At 47.7% G+C, this 22,260-nt stretch overlaps 1 protein-coding gene across 5 annotated transcripts; it reads right to left on the minus strand.

Annotated features, from left to right (window-relative positions):
• Window positions 1-204: 204 nt before the first annotated feature.
• Window positions 205-22,037, minus strand: Mfsd11 (major facilitator superfamily domain containing 11). 5 transcript variants are annotated; one of them, XM_048451913.3, is made up of 14 exons: window positions 21,875-22,036; window positions 21,601-21,778; window positions 21,068-21,123; window positions 16,615-16,722; window positions 15,766-15,845; window positions 15,560-15,656; window positions 13,969-14,027; window positions 13,316-13,460; window positions 10,515-10,555; window positions 7,574-7,639; window positions 6,211-6,336; window positions 3,251-3,425; window positions 1,953-2,088; window positions 205-1,393 (listed from the first exon to the last, which is right to left on the minus strand). In XM_048451913.3, the coding sequence occupies exons 2-14, from the start codon at window positions 21,694-21,696 to the stop codon at window positions 1,229-1,231; spliced, it is 1,350 nt and encodes a 449-aa protein (XP_048307870.1). In that variant the 5' UTR covers window positions 21,697-21,778; window positions 21,875-22,036; the 3' UTR covers window positions 205-1,228. The 5 variants fall into 5 exon arrangements, with proteins under 5 accessions (XP_048307870.1, XP_048307872.1, XP_048307871.1 ...); XM_048451915.3 differs by lacking the exon at window positions 21,068-21,123 and having other exon boundaries at window positions 15,766-15,820; window positions 21,875-22,037; XM_048451914.3 differs by having other exon boundaries at window positions 21,601-22,037.
• Window positions 22,038-22,260: the final 223 nt, after the last annotated feature.

Genomic DNA, 22,260 nt, shown 5'->3' on the forward strand with positions numbered 1-22,260 from the left:
ATTCAACCTAATGCATACCACACACACACACACTAAGCTGGTGAGTTTGAGCCAGATGTTGAGGCTGAAAGGGCAAGAGTTGAAGGCCAACCTGGAGTATACAGTAAGACGACACATCTGGAAGTCTATTTAATATCTCAGTTGTGAAAGTGTCAGCTCTTACGGAAGGCCGTCAACGGTACTCAAGCATTCTCTCAGACCCACTAGGAGGAGGGGGTTTTTATTGTAATTGTCAGGAAGACCATAGTAAAAGTCCCCCAGTAAATATTCTTCACTTCTCTTTACTGCTTTTGTAATTGACAAATGACAGAGTCTTTACTTCATTTCAGAACATGTAACTGCCCACTCCTTGCTAGGAAAGGCAGGGTAAGAGGACTTGTTCAACAAAGCATTTCAAGAGAAGCTAAAGTCTTGTGCCGAGTGTGTGTGGTGACATATTCTCACCACCCCAGCAATCTAGAGATGAAGGCAGGAGTATTGTCGGTGTACAAAATCCAGGCCAGCAAGGGCTGAATATCAAGATCCTATGTCAAGCTGGGCGGTGGTGGCACATCTTTAATCCCAGCACTCAGGAGGCAGAGGCAGGTGAATCCCTGTGAGTTTGAGGCCAACCTGGTCTACAAGAGCTAGTTCCAGGAACCCTGTCTTGAAAAAACCAAAAAAAAAAAAAAAAGAAAAGAAAAAGAAAAAAAATCCGATGTCAAAAAGACTGGTGCATTTTAAATCAAGTGCTGGGCACACTCTATACTCCCAACACTGGAGGCAGGGGGAGGGCTGCAAGTCCAAGGCCAGCCTGGGCTACACAGTGAGACTCTATCTCAAAACAACTGTGTCTCAGCATCCTCACTCTCTATTTGGAAGTCAGTCCCAGATCCACATGTGGAGTGGCATCTGCGTCCTGTTCCTAGGCAGTGAACACACTCCATAGCCACAAAAGAATCCTGAGCGACACGTGGCGACCAAGGCAGGATCTTCCCAGGAGAACGAGGACGAGGGAGACGTGACTGTAGGGATCCAAGGACGGTGGGTGGATAAACATCTCGGGAGGGCTGTAACTGACAGGATTCCTTCAGCCCTCCAGCTTTAAAATGCTAGGATCCGCCCGACTAAGTGTTGATTCCTTCCCTTTCCACACTCAGCATCACCCAACAGTTACGACACCGACAGGCAGTCACTTTAACCAGCTCTGCGATGTGACCAGCTGTGTTTCCTGGAGACATGGGCCTCATCAAATACTTCGGTAGTCAGAGCCTCGGGCCACAATGGCAGCAGCGTCCCACTCCACAGTGAAGAATGAGATGGTTCCAAAAAACCCAAATATCACCATGACCAGGAGCTGCCAGTGAAGGAGGAGGTAGTTGCTGTAGAAGAAAGCCACAGCTGCGCAGATCGACTGGAACGAGAAAGATAAATCAGCACGTGGGCCCAGGGCCTCAGCAGCTCCAGTCAGCCTCCTGCTTCTGCCCCAAAGACACCTGCGACAGACAGGTGCCCATGGAGACGGACTTCACTGGTCACAGTTCACAACTGTACCCCAAGTAAGCTGTGGGAGCTACAGTAACACGATAAAGTACACAGGAGAGGTAGAGTCTGTGTGATGAGAGAATGGAACCCGGTACCCAAGGAGGGGAGGTCTTTCACCTGCATGCAGAGACCAGAATTAAAATCTCTTCCCCAGCTGGGCATGGTGGCGTATGCCTCTAACACCAGCGTTCGAGAGGCAGAGGCAGGTGGGTCTCTGTGAGTTGGAGACCAGCCTGGTCTACAGGACAGCCAGGGCTGTTACACAGAGAAACCCTGCCTCGTAAAAACAAAACAAAACAACTCTCACCCAACCAAGGCCCCTGCACCTTACGATCCTCTTTACCGATGGCCAACTTTCACTTAAACCCAGGGGAGGAGTGACTGATGAAAGGGTGAAGGGACAGGACTGCAGGCGATAAAGAGGTTACCTGAACAAACTTAAAGACGGCAAAGGCTGGCGCACTGTCTTCTGAGTAGAGAAAACCCAAAATGCTAAGCAGTTGGGTGTTGAAGCAGCTGTCTCCCAGGCCCAGCAGAAAACTGCAGAGAATGGCAACTTCTTTGCTGAGAAGACAGACCCACAGGTTAGGGAGTGCGCTTCGACGAAGGACTGGAGCCTGCCTTCCCAGAACCCACTTCCAATGGCTCACCACCACTAGCCACTCCAGCATCAGGGATCTGAGCCCTCTTTTGAACTCCACAGGCATCTGAACTTAAACATGCACTGCCCCCCCCACATATACATAGAATTTAAATAAAAAAATATGCCAGGCACATGTTTTTAATCCCAGAACTCAGGAGGCAGAGTCAAGCGGACCTCTGGGCGTCCAAGGCTATCCTGGTCTACATAGTGAGTTCTAGGACAGTCAGAGTTATGTAGGGTCTTTACCCTGTCTCAAAAAAACCAAAAATAAGATAAAAAAGATAAAATAAAAATGAATCTCTAAAATAAATTTAATGTGTAGCACCAATATTTAGTACCACCAGCATACAGAAACACTGCTCCCAACAAAAGAGTTTGTACTTGTCTCCTCCTCAGAGTTAAGGTCCGAGTGTGCACACGTAACCCCCCATCAAAAAAAAAAAAAAACCCCACATAAATACTAACTTTTCTAAGGCCTTTTCTATGATATTGGGAATTAAACCTGGGATCTTCCAAACTCCAGGCCAACATTTTATACTCAACAGTGTTATGAATCTAGCCCACTTACTAGAAATCAAACAGTAGGAAATTATGCTTAAATGCACAGACCTTTGTAGTCCAGCAAACTCGGGTCTACTCTCAGCAAAACAAATACTGTCTTTGGGCTAGGCTCCCTTGGCTAGGCTCCCTTGGCTTTCTCCACAGACACTGCATCAATAATGAATCACAAGTCAAGGCAAAAGCAGGCCGCTCGGGCGGGCGTCGGAGTCTGAGTTCCTCTTTCCCCCTCCTCTAACACTGGCCCAGCTCACTGCTCAAACAGCAGAGAAGAGAATTCTGATCAGAGTCTTCTGCACTTCTGCACAGAGCAAGGGAGGATCCAGTAGGTTAGAAGTAATCATTGCAAAACTCCCTTGGGATGCTCTGGGTCCCTGCTCAACTCCTCCTGGCTCCATCCCTATTTGACCGATGACCTTAGAGAGTTGACAGACTCTGAGGAGGGCTAGCGTTCCACTTCCAAACCTCCAGTCATTCACTCCTCCTGCCCACCCTGAGCCATTCAGAAAATGGCAGCCACTCTACCTGGGTGTGATGTAGGCGCTGCTGTCAGTTCCTTCCACGGGGGCAATGGGCGCATCTCCAGGCATGTTGAGAAAGATCAAGTAAAAGGCTACAAAGTGCACCAGGGTGCCCAGCAGCACGACTGGATTTCTGCCAAAGCGATTATTCTTGCTCAGCAGGCCGAAGAGGCTTCCACCTGCAGATTAAGACACATGACCGCTTCAAAGGTCTCCACCATCACAGAACCAGTCATGGGTTAGACTGCAGGGCCGGGGAATGAACTCCCAGCTGTCCAATACCCACCCCAAACAGTCTCCAAAGTCAAATGGCAGAGTTACAGTATCTAGAGCAACTGCCTTTGCATTCTAGCTAATCAGAGAAGTCAGAGGGCCAACTCATCAACTACACAGCTGTTTAGAGACTACGTCTCAGGTAGCCTAGACCTGGGGCTGCTGCTCCTGCCTCCACCTCCCCAGTGGTGAGATTAGGGGCGCAGGCCACAAAGCTCATCCAGGAAGCATGACTGGCAGCTGTCACCGAGAAGCTGCACGAAGGGGCAACAAGGGCTTCCAGGAGGGTGAGTGCCAGGGCTGCTGGCATGACCCTTCAACCCAGCGACTGAGGAGACTAAAGGGGAAGGAGGAAACATTCAAGGTCTGCCTCAACTACAGTGAGTTCCAAAACAGCCTAGGCAACCTTGTCAGATTCTGTCTCAGAGTTTTAAAAACGGAGTTGGGGAAGCAGCGAGCTCAGTGGTGGAGTGCTTGGCCTCACATGTGCAAGACTCCAGGTTTAATTCTGACCATAAAAAGAAATTTAAATACTTGGCAGTTTTTAAATGTAAGCTGGGCAGTGGTGGCGCATGCCTTTAATTGAGATTAGCCTATGCTATATAGTGAGTTCCAGGTCGGCCAACAGCTATATAGCAGCAAGGTCACCTCAGAAAAAAAAGGGAAAAAAAGGTAATATTCTGTAGCACAGTGGGGGTAACTATGGTTAATGACAATTATCTGTAGGTTGCAAAACAGGTAGTAGAAAGGATTTGGAAAGTTCCATAAACACAAAGAAATGATAAATAAGTACTTAAGGTGCTGAAATGCACATTACCCTGATCTGGGATCTGGTCGTCACACAATGAGATGCCACACTGTATACCCCAGCCCCTGGTGCCCTCATGGCTAACAGCCCCTTTGGAAAGCAGTTTGGGGTCCCTAGCACCTGCTAACCTGCATTCTTCTTCTTCTTCTTTTTTTTTTTGGTTTTTTTTTTTTTTTTGGTTTTTTGAGACAGGGTTTCTCTGTGGCTTTGGAGCCTGTCCTGGAACTAGTTCTTGTAGACCAGGTTGGCCTTGAACTCAAAGCGATCCACCTGCCTCTGCTTCCTGAGTGCTGGGATTAAAGGCGTGCACCACCACCGCCCAGCGCTGCATTCTTCTTAATGAACAGAGCACGCACCATTTTCCCTCATCTGTGAGCTGTCTCTAACCCTGCATTTGAAGCCAAATGAGGTAGGGTGGCTTGGGGACCACGGGGCTGGGCTAGTCTGAAGTGGGGGTAACCTGCAGAGCTGTCACAGGCACTTAGGAAGGCTTTGGCTGACAGCGCTGACTCACGGGTGCCCACAGGAACTGAAGGCAGGGGAAAGCCTGGCCCCGCCTTTCTTTCTGGCAGTCTCTGCTGTCCTGCCCTCTGGGTCCTGTGACTTCTTGGCTCTGCACACATTAACCATGAAGAGAGTCTGTGAGAATGGATGGTATCCAGCCTGTCTCACCCCACTTTGAGACTGAAAGAACAAAGTCCTGAGGTACCTCACTGTCAGAGTCCTAGTCCAGACCCCACAAAGGTGCCAGCAGGGTCTCCAGCCACCCATCTCACGCCAGTTCCCTGCGATGACATCACCCGAGCAGGAGTGAGGAGCTTTCAGGGAGAGCCAGACCGTGCCCTCCTCCCCTCCAGCAATGAGAAGCTCTTTCAAGTACCTCGCAGAACCAGAACTGGAGCAGCTGACTGCGCTGTAACCAAGGCCGCCTAACTGCACACCTCCTGCCCTGGCCCCACCACTACCCCAGCATCAAGGAGGGCAGGGAAGACTGTGAGAGGCGGGGAGGAGAAAGGGGGGCTCAACAACCTAACCAAGAAATCGTGAGCGACCCTGTCTCAAAGAACCAGATGGGGAAAGACAGAGGACTCCACTGTCTACTGGCCTGTGTGTGTACACCGCACACACACACAAAAGTCAGTCGAAAGAAAACAGTGATGACAGAAAAATAAATACACTATTTAGATAAAAGTAAGTGGGGCAAATACAAAGTCAAGGCCAGAGATGTCTATCTTTATTATAAGTTATAACAAAATATTTTTCTTTTTCTTTCTTTTTTTGAGACAAGGTGTTAAGCAGCCCAAGCTGACCCCAAACTCACTACACAGCCAAGGATGAGCCTGAATTCCTCTATCATCTTACATGGCTCTTCGTCCTCTTTTTTTCTTTTCTTTTCTGTTTTTGTTTGTTTGTTTGTTTTGTTTTCTGAGACAGGGTTTCTCTGTAGCTTTGGAGCCTGTCCTGGATCTAGTTTTTGTAGACCAGGCTGGCCTCGAACTCAGAGATCCGCCTGCCTCTGCTTCCCAAGTGTTGGAATTAAAGGCGTGCGCCACCACTACCAGGCCTTCTTCCTCCTTTAAATTGAAATAGGGTCTCTTTCTACTGCCCAGACTAAGACTAACCGTGAACTCTTACAGAACCAGCTTTCCAGTCTAACTTTGAAAAAAAAAGTGTTTTTGTTTTTGTTTTTGATTTTTGAGACAGGATTTTACAATGTAACAGCCTTGACTGTCCTAGAACTATTTCTGTAGACCAGGCTGGCCTCAAATTCACAGAGATCCACCTGCCTCTGCCTCTCAAGTGCTGGAATTAAAGGTGTGCGCCACCACTACCCAAAGAATAAAAAGTTTTTAAAGTAAAAAGCAAAATGCAAACCAACTTACCTAAAATTTCTCCAATGCCAATGAAAATTCCGGAGAGTCCAATGAGGCTTTTCTCTTCCGTCCCAAATTTGTTTACAGCCCCAATACAGGTCCCATACACCCCCGAGAAGAACGTCAGCTCCAGACCTCAGGGGAGAGAAAACCAGCTTTAACCAGTTCCACAGCTGCTGTCTCCTTTCCTGACTTCTGCCTGCACCCAGTAGCTGAGCTTGACACAGAAACGAAAACTCAGAGACTAAAATGTGTCCCAGGTGGGCAGCTTTATGCTGTGTAAATGACCAGATAGTGCTCTCTGAAAGCCTACCCGAAACTCAGCTCCCCACACGGTGGCTTTGTAGGCCAGCCTCAGGTGACGGACCCAGAGGATGGGTCCCTCATGATGGGTGCTTGCTTCCTGCTCTCTGCCAGCCCCGTGACCACACAGCAGGACAGTTAGAAGAACCCTCCCCAGAACCTGACTGTGCTGACACCTGCGCTGGTTTCCTAGGTGCCAAACTGTGTAAATCAGTGTGGTTTGTAGCTGCTGGGGGTTTTGAGACAAGGTCTAACTATGTAGCTAAGGTTGGCCTCGAACTTGCATCTTTCTGCCAGTAGGTGCCATGACATCAGGCTCAGACTGATTTTGATTTTTTTTTTTTAAGATTTACTTTATTTTTATGTGTATGGTGTTTCTGTAGGAATGTCTATGTACCACTGTGTGCAGTGTCCAGACAGGCCAGAAGAGGATGCTGGGTCCACTAGACCTGGATTTACATGTGGGTGCTGAGAACCAAACCTGACTCTAGAAGAGCAACAAATGCTCGACACCACCAACCCATCTCTCCAGCCTGGTTTTGGGTTGCCCTCCACTCCAATAGTAGAGATCAAACCCGTAGCCCTGAACTTGCTAGGCAAATGCTCTGCCACTTAATTATGCAATTACATCCCCAGTCCAACCTCAACTTCTTTTTTCTTCTTCTCTTTCTTTTTTGATCCTCTCACACTGAATTAGGGCTGACCCTGTGATTGGGTGTCACCAACAGAGCGAAGCAGAAGTGATACAAGCAAGGGCCTTTAGCCACTATGCAGTCTGGCTCTCCTGTCAATCACAAGGAGGGAGGAGGTCACTCGGAGGGCTGTGCCGAGTCCTGACGCTACAGGACGGGGAAGACTGACTGACAGAATATGATTCAGTCTTCCATCAGACACCAGGAAGGTACTGGATATGTAAACAAAACTGTCTCAGAGGCTCTGGCCACCACTGCCCTCTGAGAGCCGCCTCGAGGTGTCGCAGGCTAGCACTGGGCAGTCAGAGCAGGAGAAGCAATACCGAGCTACTGTTTTAGTCACAACACAGCGACAGAGCAGAAGGAGCGGCTCATACCTGTGTAGGCAGTCGTAACGCTCAGAAGGAGCATCTCCTTGGTGACACACAACTTCAGAGACTTTTCTGGAAGGAGAAAAATTGGACAGACTTAGCTAGACTTTAATTGGCAGCCAAAAGTTCTAAAAACCATTTCCTTCAGCCAGAACATTCTTCTCATCACTGAAGCCAGTAAACAAAGAACCTAAATTTTCAGATTAAAATGCATGAGGCATGAACTAAGTCTGCCCTGTAAATAGAATGTTTATTTCAAGGGCTTAAATATGTTCTGGAGACACATTGTCCTCAATGCGTTTTTAGCTCTTAATAACCGGAGGGGAGGGGAAAGAAACCAGAACGACATGAGACAATCAAACACTTGAGTAGACACTACAGACAGGCTGCACAGACACTACAGACAGGCTGCACAGACACTACAGACAGGCTGCACAGACACTATAGACAGGCTGCACAGACACTACAGACAGGCTTATAGACAGGCTGCACAGACACTACAGACAGGCTGCACAGACAGGCTGCACAGACACTACAGACAGGCTGCACAGACACTACAGACAGGCTGCACAGACACTATGACAGGCTGCACAGACACTACAGACAGGCTTATAGACAGGCTGCACAGACACTACAGACAGGCTGCACAGACACTACAGACAGGCTGCACAGACACTACAGACAGGCTGCACAGGGAATCGGCGAGCAGAGTACTTGGGTCAGAACCACCTGGAGCATCCTGACCCACAGAGACAGACCGGGGCTTCCCTGCCCTGGAGTTTGCAGACAGCTTGATGTCTGCCTCTGCACGGAGCACTGTGGATGAGATCTACGGGGGAGAACGCATTTCTAAAAATGCCTACCACCCAAGACAGGGGCTCATGCTGGCTCAGGCTATCGTGGAACTTCCTATGCAGTCTAAGGGGGTCCGCAACAAGTCAGTCCTCCTGTCTGTTTTGAATGTCAGGTTTGCAGACCTAGGTTGCCATGCCTGCCAAGTTTCATCTGAATTTGCCACGTATTTATTTATTTATTTTAGGCAGAATCTCAGGCTAGCCTTGAACTCCTCAGTAGCTGAGGATGACAGCTGACCCTCTTGTCCCTCAAGTATTGAAATTACAGAGCCAAAACGGAAGGATCCATAGGTTTCAAGCAAGCCTAAGCTACAGAAGGAAAATCACTGTAAAAAAAACAAAAACAAAAACAAAAAAAAAAACAGTTGCTAAATTGCTGCTTCTGTGAGTTTTGCTCAAGTCCTCTGACCCCTGACCATAGTGGATCTTCTGGCAGACAAGTTCCTAGACTCCACACTGGACAGCCAGAGTCCCAATGGTTGGAACCTCACATTTTAGTCAGGGAACCTGGCTATAACCTATTTACTTACAGCCAAACCTCAATTTGTAATTATGAATGCAGCTCTGAAACACAGGAAGTGTATAAAAGCCAGCTTAAACAGCTCTAATGACAGAGCACCCATGTCCGAGGTCCTTCCTAAAAACAGGCCTTGTGCCATCTGAGCCAGCCACAGCTGATGAGATCAAGAATTTCCACTCTGACAAAAAGGACCTAACAACTCATAAATCCCCAAGGGCCACAGGAACTGGGAAGTCCTGAGAGCTGATAGCCTACAGCAGGCTGCTCCCACGGGAAGTAACTGCCTTAGCAAGGGTCTCTCCTGGGAAGCAGAGAAGCTGAGAGGTTGTGGGTTGCTTTGCGTTAATGCTCTTGTACCCTGCAAAGATTTGTCACTCATATTAGTTTAATGAAACGCTAACTGGCCAGTAGCCAGGCAGGAAGTATAGGCAGGGCAACCAGACCAGGAGAATTCTGGAAAAAGGAAAGGCAGAGAATCAGTCACCAGCCAGATGCAGAAGAAGCAAGATGAGAATGTCTCAGTGAGAATAGGTACCAAGCCACATGGCTAAAAATAGACAAGAATTATGGGTTAATTTAAGTTGTAAGAGCTAGTTAATAATAATAAGTCTGAGCTAATAGGCCAAACAGTTTATAATTAATGTAAGCCTCTGTGTGTTTCTTTGGGACTGAAGGGCTGCGGGACTGGGTGGGACAGAAGCTTCTGTCTATACTGGGCAGAAGTTGGAGTGTCAGAGGTCTACCTGAGTCTGAGGGAATACTCGACTCCATGTCAATCACTGACTTTGTCTGCTGAGTCTGCCCAGGCTCAAATTCACTTTAGCCACCTACTGACCATCTGGTTGACCTTGGGTGGAACTTCCTGACAGCCTGCTGTCCTGTCAGTAAGATGGCATTTGTAAAAGTTCCGGCCTGGACACTGATAATCACATGTTCCCAGCAGCTAACCACTAAGCTGCCCACTCCCAATCTCAGGGGCGAGGAGCGCTCCCATCTCCATCTTACGATCATCAGATAAAACCTCCTCCATGATCCAAGAGCTGTTTGGTTACTTGTGAACAGCTCTGAGTGGACTTGTTCAGGTCCTGGAAACCCCAGTTTTCTTCTCTAGAATGGAAGTGTCAACCACTGCCTACTATGGAACCCTCAGAACTGCTGATGAGCACGGCAGCAAGGTACCAAACAGAGTTTACCAGAGTCTGCGGCCTGACAAAAAGACTCAGTGAGCAAGTGTGGCTGCTCTTACCAGCCCCCAGTCCCTGGAGTCATTGCTCTGCTCCAAGGAGCAGCCTGTGGTTTGCTCTCAACTCCCAGTGTCAACAGAGTCCCTACAGCTGAGGCCTGTCCCCAGCACCCCCGCCCCCACCTCCTTAGGTGGGCAGCAGCACCATTCACCCACCCCTCACAGCCCCATGTTAGAGACACACTGGTGGAAAGATGATATAGTCTAGAAACGCATACATGGAAGACGGAAGACACTGGGGGACATCAACCCAGAGTTACCCGGGAAAGGGGGAGGCAAATGCTGGAGGTGTTCCCTAACAGTTCCGCATTTCAGACAGAGAATACTTACTAAACGCATCTACTGCCTTTGTCACGTTGTTCTGGGCAGACCTGGGAAAATAAAATTAGATGGTTTTCCCTTGGAAACCACAGAGAGAACAAAGCAGCATGTGCTCAGTGGCACCCCACTTCCGCCTAGACTTGTAAATCTACGGCCTCCCCTGGGTTTGACGGCACACTCCCGCTACAGAGTCACAGGCAGAGTTACGCAGTGAGACCCTGTCTCAAACCAAACCTCACCTCTGGCTCTATGTGCTGTGCCAAGTAATTCCAGTGATTGTCAGTGTTCTCTGCTATGAGGGCCCGGTCTTGGCCCTGGTCTTCAGGCTGCTCATCATGATTCCCAGAACCTCCTTATTCTGAACAAGGGAACGAGACTTTCTCCTAATGAACTTACACACACTCACTCATCTGTCTCTTTTTGGAAAATGACACTCGGGTAAGACAGAAATCCTTTGCTGCTTTTGTATACACAAGTATTGTTCACCCTTGAAAAGTCTCGCTCACAACTAGGGTCAAATCCAGGCTTTGTACACACACGCCAACCTCTACCCCAGCCCAGACACATATTCTTAATCTTGCTGCTTCCAAACTGTCAAGAGAGAATCTGAGAATCCATTTCCCACTACTCTTCTCATGTAGATAGGAAGCCTTCCATCATTCAAATTCTTTAAAACCATGACTATCTGGGGCTGGCAAGATGGCTCAGTGGGTAACAGCACTCGACACCAAGTCTAACGACTGGAAACTGGGACAGACAATGGTGGAGAGAACCGGCTCCCGAAAGTGTCCTCTGGCACGTGTGTCCTATGTTAACATACACAACTGCCTATAGAGATACACATGTATTAAAAAATTAAAGCAAGGGGCTAAACAGATGACTTGGTGGCTAAGAGCAGCGGCTGCTCTCCCAGAGGACCCGGGCTCTAGTCCCTGTATCCACACGGTGACTCACAGCCAGGTTTAACTCCAATTCCAGAAGAACCAATGCCCTCTCCAGGCTCTAAGGGCCCTGAGCACAAAGGTAGTACAGATACACACATAGGCAAGTCATCCACACACAGGAAATACAACAATTTTTTTTAAATTTAAAACTAAAATTAGTAAAGATCTCCCGACATAAAGATAAAACATGACTGCCCCGGGTCCCGCGGTTAGGACAGTCTGGTGACCCCTTACAGGTGTATTACTTCTACCACCTCTGAAACTAAGTCCAGTAAGAGCAGAAGCTTGCCCTCTGCTAGGGCTGGCACACGGTCAGCATCTTTGCCAAACAAAGGCGCAGAAGTTCATGTGAGAATGCTGATCAGGCCGAGCAGCCCTCCTGCAGCGCGCTCCTCTCCAACCTGCTGACTGACACTATGACACGGCGCTGAGAACCCGATCCCAGGGCGTGCTCACAGTACGTCAGCCTTGTTAGGAGACAGCATCTTACGGCTCACGGTCATACAGCAGCCTGCCACTAACAGATCCATATGTGGCGCGTGACTGTGTGCATGTAACACATCCTCAGCCCAAGGACTCCTCTCCATCACTCTAAATACTCTCAGTAAGTTTTCTTTTTCTTTTATGTGCACTGGAGTTTTGCCATGGGTGTGGAGTTCCCTGGAACTGGAGCTACAGTTGTGAGCTGCCATGTGGGTGCTGGGAATTGAACTTGGATCCTGTGGAAGAGCAGTGAATGCTCTTAACCACTGAGCCATCTCTCCAGTCCCTCAGTGCAAGCTTTCAACTGCAGTTTTATGCGTTGCTTGTTTATTAAAAAGGTAACGCAGAAGCAGGGTGCACACCTTTAATTTAATCCCAGCACTAGGGAGGCAAAGGCAGTTCAGTCTCTGAGTTAGAGGCCAGTCTGGTCTACACAGCGAGTTCCAGGACAGCCAGGACTACATAGTGAGACACTGTCTCAAAAAAAAAAAAAAAAGATAGACAGACAGATAGAAAGATAAATAAGTAATGCTCAGTGCAAAAGTTTTAACAATGGATAAAAAGATGTAAGAAAAATCTCCATATTTTGTCAAGTCTTTAATTCCCACCCCCTCGAATCTAAATGATACTGCAGATAAATCACCTACGATTTTTGGTTTGTATAGCTTTTGAAACAAGTGTTATGTAGTCCAGGATGGCTTTCTTTGTACTTGATGCACAGTAGAGAGTAACCTTCAATTCCTAATCCTCCTGCCTCCAGCCCCCAAGTGCTGGGATTACAGGCATGTGCCATGATGCTTGGTGACCTTCCATACCTGAAATAATGTCACTACTGAGATAGGCTGAGGTGACTGGGTGTGCTGGCCCTCACTTGTGATCCCAGCAGCAGAAGGCTGATGCAGGAGGATCTCGAGCCCAGGCTAGCCTAAGCTATGTAGTGAGAGTCCATCTCAAAATCAGAAAGAACTATGCTCAGGTAAATACAGTACTGGAAATCTCCTGGCCCTTGAGAACCGCAGGGGCGTTGCCACTTGCCCCAAGCACAGCCCTGGGGAGCTGGACCACTGCACAGGACTGAAGGCGTCTGCCCGGCCTTGCACGGAGAGACTGCCGACCAGAATGGGAAACCATGGCCTAAAAACAGGACAGGATTTTTGCTTCTGTGAAGGTCACCCGCAGATGTGGAAGGACTTAAATCTCTGGGGAACCTTTCACGGCCTCTCTTCCAGTCTTTCCCTTCTCTGTCCTCCATGGCTCTCCATCTCTGCTTGACTCCCCCCATGTCTGTCTGTCAGGGAGCACCATGTGCCAGCTGTTGTAAACCTAGACCCCAGGTGTTCACAGTCTACTCTAACATGAAGAAGAATGTCCTGGGTGTCTTACTCAGGGGCTTCCATGTCCTGGTCATCGCAAGACTCTTCTTCTCCAAAGACATTCTCAGGGTCTGGTTTCCGAATGAGAAAGAACAGAACTGTCCCCACGAGGCTTATCACCGTCAGGGCAATGAACACCGTCCTCCGGTCATTCTCTAGGGACAAGAGGAGAGAGTGGACAGCACCATGAAGCAATGCCAGCTAGCGCCACACCCACCAGTTATCACCAGGCAGCCCAACACTCCCTCACATTTTTAAGGCACCAGTAGAAATTTAGGAAGAAATAGCCACGCCCACCTTCGTCTTTCAGCTAGTGAAACACTAACAAGCCAGAGAAGCAACAGCACAAGAACAGACAGGCTCACTGAAGGAGGGCACAGACCCAACAACGGAACACTCACAAACCCTCGGGAGCCTGGCTAGCCCGCGCACGCTCAGCACGACCTTCCCACTTACTTGGAGGCGCCCCACAAAGCACAGCCATGAACTCTGACCTTCACTTAATAAATGTGAGGCAAAAGCTTATGAAAAAGCAGATTAACTGGAGGAACCTCAGGGTGCTGAAGTTCACTGGAATGACAGAGCGGTGACGGGCGTTTCTGTAGGACTGCTTGCTGCTCCTCTTTCAAAACCACGCCAATAAAGAACGTGAATAAGACCAACCTGAAATCTGAGTCTTCCCTTGCCAGGCAAAATATATGTAGAGATTTCCAAAGAACAAGCTGTGGGAGAAAGGGAGAAGATGTTGGGGAATCACTGGATTCTTGGAGGGGTTAAGATTTCTTTATTTACTTGAAACAGGGTCTCTGGCTGCCTCTGCCCCCGAGTGCTGTGATTAAAGACATGGGCTGCTGTGCCCAGCTCACACTTCGGGCTTTTCAAACACCATCCTCATTATTTCAAGAGGGGAAGGAGGATAGTGTGAGTGTGTGTGGGGTGATTTTGTAAAGAACCTGCCTGCCCTGGCTCACTTAACAGTGTCAACGCCACCTGACTTCTTCTGAGCCATCAGCTGACCCAGACACAGGTGACAGCAAGCTGACTCTGCCCCGCCCTAAAGGACTTGACTCACTTTGACACTTGTGGAAACTTGGAACTCTCGAAGAAAACTGGAAACAAACTTATGCTACTTTCAAAATCCTAAAACTTAAGGACTTTGCGAATAAATCTGTGACTGAAATACCCACCTCCAGCTGTTTGTTTGGCAGACTTTCTTGAGGGTGGCCACTCACTAGTTCTCCTGTTTCTTAATCTCTAACTCCCTAAGACTAAACTTCTGCACCAGGCGTGGTGGGTGCACCTACAGTCTCAGCTACTTGGGAGGCTTGAAGCAAAATAATCGCACCGAGACTGGAGGAGTTCAAGGCCGGCCTTGTGAGATTCACACACACACACACACACACACACACACACACACACACACACACAAACTCACACCGATTACCACCATCAACTAAACAGCCAAGTTTAAGTCTTATGAAATTCTGTCCTAAGAATTGTATTCCGTTGAGTTGTTTGTATATGGAGGTGCAATACAGGGCTGCAGGCCACAAGCGGGTGGGGGGGCAGCCTGCCTGAGGAGTTGTTCTCTCCTCCTGCCATGTGAGCCTAGGGACGGGATTCAAGTCAGCAGGTCTGGTAGCAAGTGCTTTTATCCACAGCCATCCAGGAGCTCCAAGCTGGCCTTGAACTTGCTGCAATCTTCCTGCCTCTACTCCTGAGTGCTGGAATTACAGGTCCCTGCCACTATTCCCAGCTCTTCTGGATTTACTCGTAAGACCAAAGGTCCTAGGCAGAATGACTGGTGCTGCTTTTTCCTTAGGAAGAGCCACCATGTTGTGTCGTTCAGAAGCAGGACCACTGTTCTCCCTTCTGAACTTGGTGGATTTATTAATAGCTATCCGGGCGGTGCAGCTCGGCAGGAAGGACGTGGCAAACGGGCTCCAGATAACCATATTTACATGGGTTAACTTTCAGTCTCTATTTTCTCATCTGTAGCAAACAGATAATACTTCTACCTCCTAAGTTTCTGTGAAGATAACATGAAATTAAATAAACAATCCAAAAGGCCTAAAGTACAGAGGACGCAAAATATATGGAGGTTAATATTTTGTTTGCTAATTTTAAATTTTAGTAAAATAGTTCCATGCATTTTATGTAATTAACAAAGTATGAATCTGTACCCCACACAAAAAGTGCTAGTAAATGTCATGAAGAAACCCAAGGACAGACTGAGCTCCAAAAAGATTATTACCTAGACTGTAAGAGCGCCCAGAAAATCCCGCTGTTTCTCCCGATTGTGTGCTCATCGGAATTTATTGTCAGGCAATTTCCTTGAGCTGTCCAAAGCACTAAAATTCAAACCAAGAGTTCATCAGAGCAGTGAAGTCAGGCAGTTTCCCGAGCGAGCGTGCGAACAGCACCCGAGCCCCAGGAAGGCAGGCGAAGGGCGATGCTCACCAGCAGCCGCGATTCCAATGAAAACAGACGCCGTGTAGAAGGACCATGGGAAAGGCTGGATAAAAACGGCAATGTACATGCTAAAATACAACAGGTCAGTGCATTACAGTCAAACAGTACATGAAGCAGAACTCTGAGCATGCCGCCCAGGGGTCAGCTCGGAGGTTCTCAACCTTAACTTCAACCTGGAAAGCACTTTCTTGATTTAGGCTTTTGGAAAGGGGTGAACATGAACTGATTTTGTGATTTTTTTTTTTTTCTCCCCAGAAAAGAGGCCAAGCCCAGACCTCCGCGTGACAGGCAAGTGCTCTGCCACGGAGCCTTCTGCAACCCAGGCCACTGACGGCTGTTTACCATCTCAAGCCCGGAAATGCACATTTCCCAGGTTTGCACAGCTTCTGCCATGAGGTCAACGCATGACGAGCTCGAGCTGGAACATTCCTTGATTTCACATAAATCTGCTCACCAACTTAACAGAAAGGAAACTTACTTCACAGAAGGCTCTCTTCAACCCCAACAGAAAGAGACTTTTGCATTCTAATTACTAACAGTAAGACAACAGCTGCTATCCACCAGATATGGAGGAACCTGATAATACCAAACTCTGAAGGCCGAGCCGGGAGGATCGCCAGGTCGGGGTCAGTCTGGTCTGGACTACAGTGAGAAACTGTCTCAGACACAGATCCAACTTGACGCACACTTCTTATCAGTGGGAAGTCCAGTGTTCCTGAGCACGAAGCAGAGCACCGGGTCCCCCCACCCCCCACAAAGGACCACTCCCCACTGGACTTCCCAGACAGGCTAAAGTGCTCTAAATTAAACAACCACAGGGCAAACGGGACCACTCACCTGTAAAACAGGCCACTGACAAACATAGAGATCTGAGGTCCTACGATGGCGACCACGGACGGAGTGATCAAATTGGAAGCAGAGAACACGCCGTAGATAATTGCCAAGCTGCTCACACAGTGTACAGCAGGGGGAAAGAACAAAAACCTTAAGTAACGTCTTAAAAAATTCACTTTTAAAATCTGACTTGGGGCCAGCCAGATGGCTCATCAGCAAAAGGTACCTGGGGTCAAGTCTGACGACCTGAGTTCAATCCCAGAACCCATACTGTGGAAGGGGAGAACCAACTCCTGAAGTTGTCCTTTGACCTCCACACTCACACTGTGGTATGTGGACACTCATACATTCATGCACAAAATAAGATGATGTAAAATTCTACTCAAAACATGTAAATTTTATAATTTTGCAAAAAATTCCATAGGCTTTAATCAGAATATATATCTTTAAAGATCACATTAAAGTTCTCAGTTATGTAATATAAATACATATTTACTTTATAAATATATTAGTTATTGATAGATGGATAGAATTTTTTTGAGACAGGGTCCTACTATGTAGCCCTGGCTGGCTTGAAACTCACTGCACAGCGTAGTTCAGGCTGAGTTTGAACTCATGGCAATCCTGCCGCAGTCTCCCAAGAGCTAGGATTACAGGCCTGCAATAGCTGGTTTTTGTTTGTTTGTTATGACAGGGTCTTCAAATCTTTTTTTTTTTTTTTAATTTTTGAGACAGGGTTTCTCTGTAGTTTTTAGTGCCTGCCCTGCTAGCTCTTGTAGACTAGGCTGGCCTCGAACTCACAGAGATCCGCCTGTCTCTGCCTCCCTAGTGCTGGGATTAAAGGCATACGCCACCACCGCCCTTCAGGGTCTCCAAATATTACTCCTGGCTTGTCTCAAACCTGCAGCAATACTCCTGTCTGTCTGTCCCACGACACTGTCGGGATCCCAGGCATGTGCCACCACATCTGTCTTTTTTTTTTTCGTGTCCACACAATCACACTGTTTATTGCTGCGCTGCTGTGAAGACACCATGCAAATGCCAAAGTGTATTACTGCCCAGACCCTTGAACGCTTTTTTTTTTCGCACATCTGTCTTATATTAAATATTTTATCACGTTTCTTTCAGACAGCTTGCCTGTAACATGATTCCAGGTACTGGTTTTCACAGGGAATGCTAACATTAGCACTGTGCCAAGGACTTTACGGGCATTTCCTCTGGTAAGTCTAGATGCTGTGGAAAGAAGGTATCACTGCACAGCCTCCCTTCATGGAAAGCAGAACTGTACTGAATAAGCTGCCTCAGTCGCTAGAGGAGATCTGCTCAGGGGTTGAGGCCAAGTCGTCTGTTCCACTGAGACTTCTGTAGCCGAATGGCATTCCTTCGCTATAAATGACAAGCGGAGTTAGAGTCTGCTTACATTAGAATTTATTTTACTCACCTGAACATTTTTTGGTTACTCCTCAGCCCTATTACATATACGCAATTTGGTTATATGTATACATTACATAAATAGGTAATCACCTATATGGACAGTTGTCATTCTACTATACAGCCAGGGCTGGACTTGAACCACACTTCTCTGTTAGAGCTTCCCATATACTGGGACTACAGATATACACAGCATGTCTAAGAACCCTAGTACATAGATATCTTTTCTTCTCTATATAGTTCTGGCTGTACTGGAACTTACTATATAGTAGAGGCAGGCCTTGAACTCAGAGATTCCCCCCACCTCTGCCTTCCAAGTGCTGGGATTAAAGGCTACATCACCTTCCCCGGCTTACTACACATATCTTAAACAGAGTGGCACTAAAGCCATCTGGAGGGTCCTGATTTCATTTATTAGACAGTGCTTAAATCAGTAAATTCAGAGTAAATATTTCTTTGGTTTCCATAAGCTGCTCAGATAATAAATGTATTATTTCACAGGATAGTGGTGGCACACACCTTTAATCCCAGCACTCGGGAGGTAAAGGCAGGAGGATCTCTGTGAGTTCGAGGATAGCCTGGTCTACAGAGTGAATTCCAGGTCAGTCTCCAAAGCTACACAGAGAAACCCTGTCTCGGAAAAAAAAAACCAAAACTTTCATTTGTTCTTTAAAATACACAGAAGACACAGCACTACAAAGTTCTGACAGTACTAACCACTTCCACTTATCCTCAGATACCATATACCAGAATTAGATAAAAATCTAAAATAAAGAGTTTGGGGCCAAGCGTAGTGCCACATGCCTTTAATCCCAGCACTCAGGAGGCAGAGGCCAGCCTGGTCTACAGAGCGAATTCCAGGGCAGCTATGGCTACACAAAGAAATTGTGTCTGGAAGAAAACACCTTAAAAAATGTTTTGGAAGCTGGGTGTTGATGGCACACACCCCAGCACTCAGGAGGCAGAGGCAGGCGGATCTCTGAGTTCAAAGCCAGCCTGGTCTACAGGTTCCAAAGCTACAGAGAAACCTTGTCTCAAAAAACAAAAACAAAAAAAAATACACGAAAAAAAAAAGTTTTGGAACAGGGGGACAGGGCAACAGCAAACCTATAAGCACAGAGAAAAATTACAAAAAGTAGCCAGGCATAGCAATGTCTGCCTGCAATTCCAGTACTTAGGAAGCAGTGCATGAGTAGGCTCTAGGCCAGCTTGGGCTACAGGGTAAGACCTTATTTCTTTTTCTAAAGTTTATAAATCAATCAAATGTAAAGAGTGTGTGTAGAGCTCAATTTCACAATTCTGTAGCACATATATTCATATATATATATATATATATATATATATGTACAATTCTTGTTAAATAAAAGTTTTATTTTTTTCGGATGGTGGTGCACATCTTTGATCCCAGCACTCAGGAGGCAGAGGCAGGCGGAGTTTGAGGCCAGCCTGTTCTACAGAGTGAGTTCCAGGGTGGTCCGGGCAACCCAGAGAAACACCATCTCAAAAAGAAAAAAATTAGAGTTTTTTTTTTCTTTTTAAAGAGAACCCTGAGGTGGTGCATTTGGTTAATCCTAGGACTCAGGAAGCAGAAGAGGATCTCTATAACTTTAAGAACAGTCATTTTGAGTCCAACCTGGTCTACAGAACAAGTTCAAGGACAGCCAGGACTGCATACAAAATCTTTGCCTCAATAAAATAAATAAGGCCAGCCAGAGTTATATAGTGAGAATGTCTCACGGAAAAAGAAGAAAAAGAGGAAAGAGAAGCATGTCCTACTTATACACAAAGACGGAAAGAGCCAGCAGACAAACTGAGAACATTCTTAGAGAACAGACAGACAATGCTGAGGCAGCCAGCTGGCTCGGCCTCTGACCCAGCTAACCAGCAGGGGGTAAAGCCAGGGTGACAGAGGCCCATAGTCACCTTCCTACCTTCATGAGGTGAGGGCCAGAGAGGCTCTCCTAGCCCTGGGCTGAAAGATGCTGAATTCTTGGATATGGGTTATTGGGGAGGGGGACATGCTGAAGCAGGGCCTGGTGCTACAGGCTCCTAATCGCGTCATTAGTGAGGCAAGAGGATCAGAAGTTCAAAGTTATCCTGCACTACTCTGTGAGCGCAAGGCCAGGCAGTGGCTAAGGCTACCTGAGAAGAGGAAGAGAACTCCATGCCCACATCATTTAGCCCATCTCCAGCTACAAACCCCGAGGACTAGACTTGGGAGGTTTTCATTTTCTCTGCCTATGAAATTGGGCCTCGACAGCATAAAAATCCAAACGCTTATGAAGAAACTACAAATTGAGGTCAAGTGGTGGTGTCGCAAGCCTTTAATCCCAACTCTCAGGAGGCTGATTTCTTGAGTTCGAGGCCAGCCTGGTTGGTCTATAGGGTAAGTTTCAGGACAGCCAGGGTTACAGAGAAACCCTGCCTTGAAAAACCAACAACAACAAAAAAATTCCACATTGAGAATGAAATTACAGTGATTATAAAATTAAAAAGCCATGAGGATCCAATGTTTCAACAACTACCGCACTTTTTAGGATCAGAATGTGACTGACAGACTTGCATGCTTATTGAACAGGGAGCACTACACTGTCTTTATTACCAGGGTCTTAGCAAAGAAACTGGGCTCATTAAAAAAACATAAACAAAACAGTAAAAAAAACTACCATCACATTTTGGGAATTGAGGCATGACCACCATCCCTGGTCTATCATTTTTCACTGTCACATTTTAAATTTTATTTATGTGTAAGAGTGTAGTACTGTGTGGAAGTCACGTGACAACCTCCAAGAGTTGGTTCTCTCCTTCCACCAAGCAGATTCTGGGGATTAATTTGAATAGCCTTGGAGGCAAGGGTGGCCCTATCAGGCTGGCCCTCAAGTCGGAAAAGAGACAGATTTGACACAATCACTGCTCCTCAGAGATCTGAATAAAATCAGATGTTAGAGCACTTCATTGCTGGCTTTCCTGAAGAGATGGATGGAACTACGACATGCACAGTCAAATCATGCACACGGTACAATACCTGGTATATCCACTGCCATGAAAATCTGTGCTATTTAAGCTCCTGATGACAGTTTGCTGTGTGGAAGATAAAATAATCAACGAAGACGCCTTGCCACCTCCCTCCCCCTTGCAAAGCCTAACTTCTCGGAACATGTTAGGATCCACAGTGCTCCAGTTCCCTACCACCAAGCCCACCATCGGAGGAGAAAAAGATTTCAGTTGCGGAACACAAGCCCGAGTCGGGGAAGCGACAACCAGATGTACCTGCACTGGGTTTTGGTGCCCCAACCACCCAAACACTCACTAAACGCAGCGTTTAAAGCGGACAAGAATTAAAGTAACTATGGCCAACATTCAAACTCCAAGCCACGTCTGAGTCATAAACGTCAGTGTTTAACATGAAACCAAACCAAATCATAGAGAACAAGGAAGGGTAGGTTGAAAAACAGGAGGAGCAATCTTGGCGTGGTAGCGGACATCAACGTTTATTGTCACCAACTGGAGGGCATTCTGATAGGCATTTCAAAGGAGCGAGGACAAGTTCCAACTCACCGCCACATTTCCACAAGTTTGAAAGGCGGTGAACATAAACATAAAGGCAACTCCTAAAATAACGATGTTGAAAAGCTTTTTAGATTCCGGGGACATTTTGGCTCCGCTTGGTCGAGGATCAGCAGCGATCCAGGGCAGTCAGTCACCTCTCCTCCTCCAGCCGAACCCCCTGACAGTCCTGAGGGAAGAAACGAGATGAGAGAGCCAGGCAAGCCAGACTGCCGATTTCCAGTCCTCGAGAGGGAATCGCAGGCTTAGAGGAAGTTCTCCCCACCCGCACGGTCAGGACACTCCAGGGATGTGACCAAGTGGAGAGGAGAACCGGGGACCGCAACGCTGCAACTCCAAGTTCCAACGAGGGGGGATCAGGGGCAAGGACGGGCAGCGCAAGCCGCTGGGGCCCGCCCTCGCCCTCCCGGCCTGACTCATAGCAGATCACGAGACCGGTCAGCTGACCGCAGGGTAGGCGTAGCGCCCGCCGGGAAATGTAGTCCTTGGTGGCGGGGTGGGGGGGAGGGGAAGGAATACGCCTGCGCACGGCGGCCGCGAGCGTGTCTCGGCCCGTGGGGGGAGTGGGCCCGAGTGCCTCGAGCTAAAGACGGGAACGGCGGAAAGGGGGGTATCTGAGGTGGCCGGGGACACAGAGAGGCAAATGGGACC

This window comes from Myodes glareolus, chromosome 9, assembly GCF_982192425.1.
Source record: "Myodes glareolus chromosome 9, mMyoGla1.1, whole genome shotgun sequence".
NCBI classification, from domain to species: domain Eukaryota; kingdom Metazoa; phylum Chordata; class Mammalia; order Rodentia; family Cricetidae; genus Myodes; species Myodes glareolus.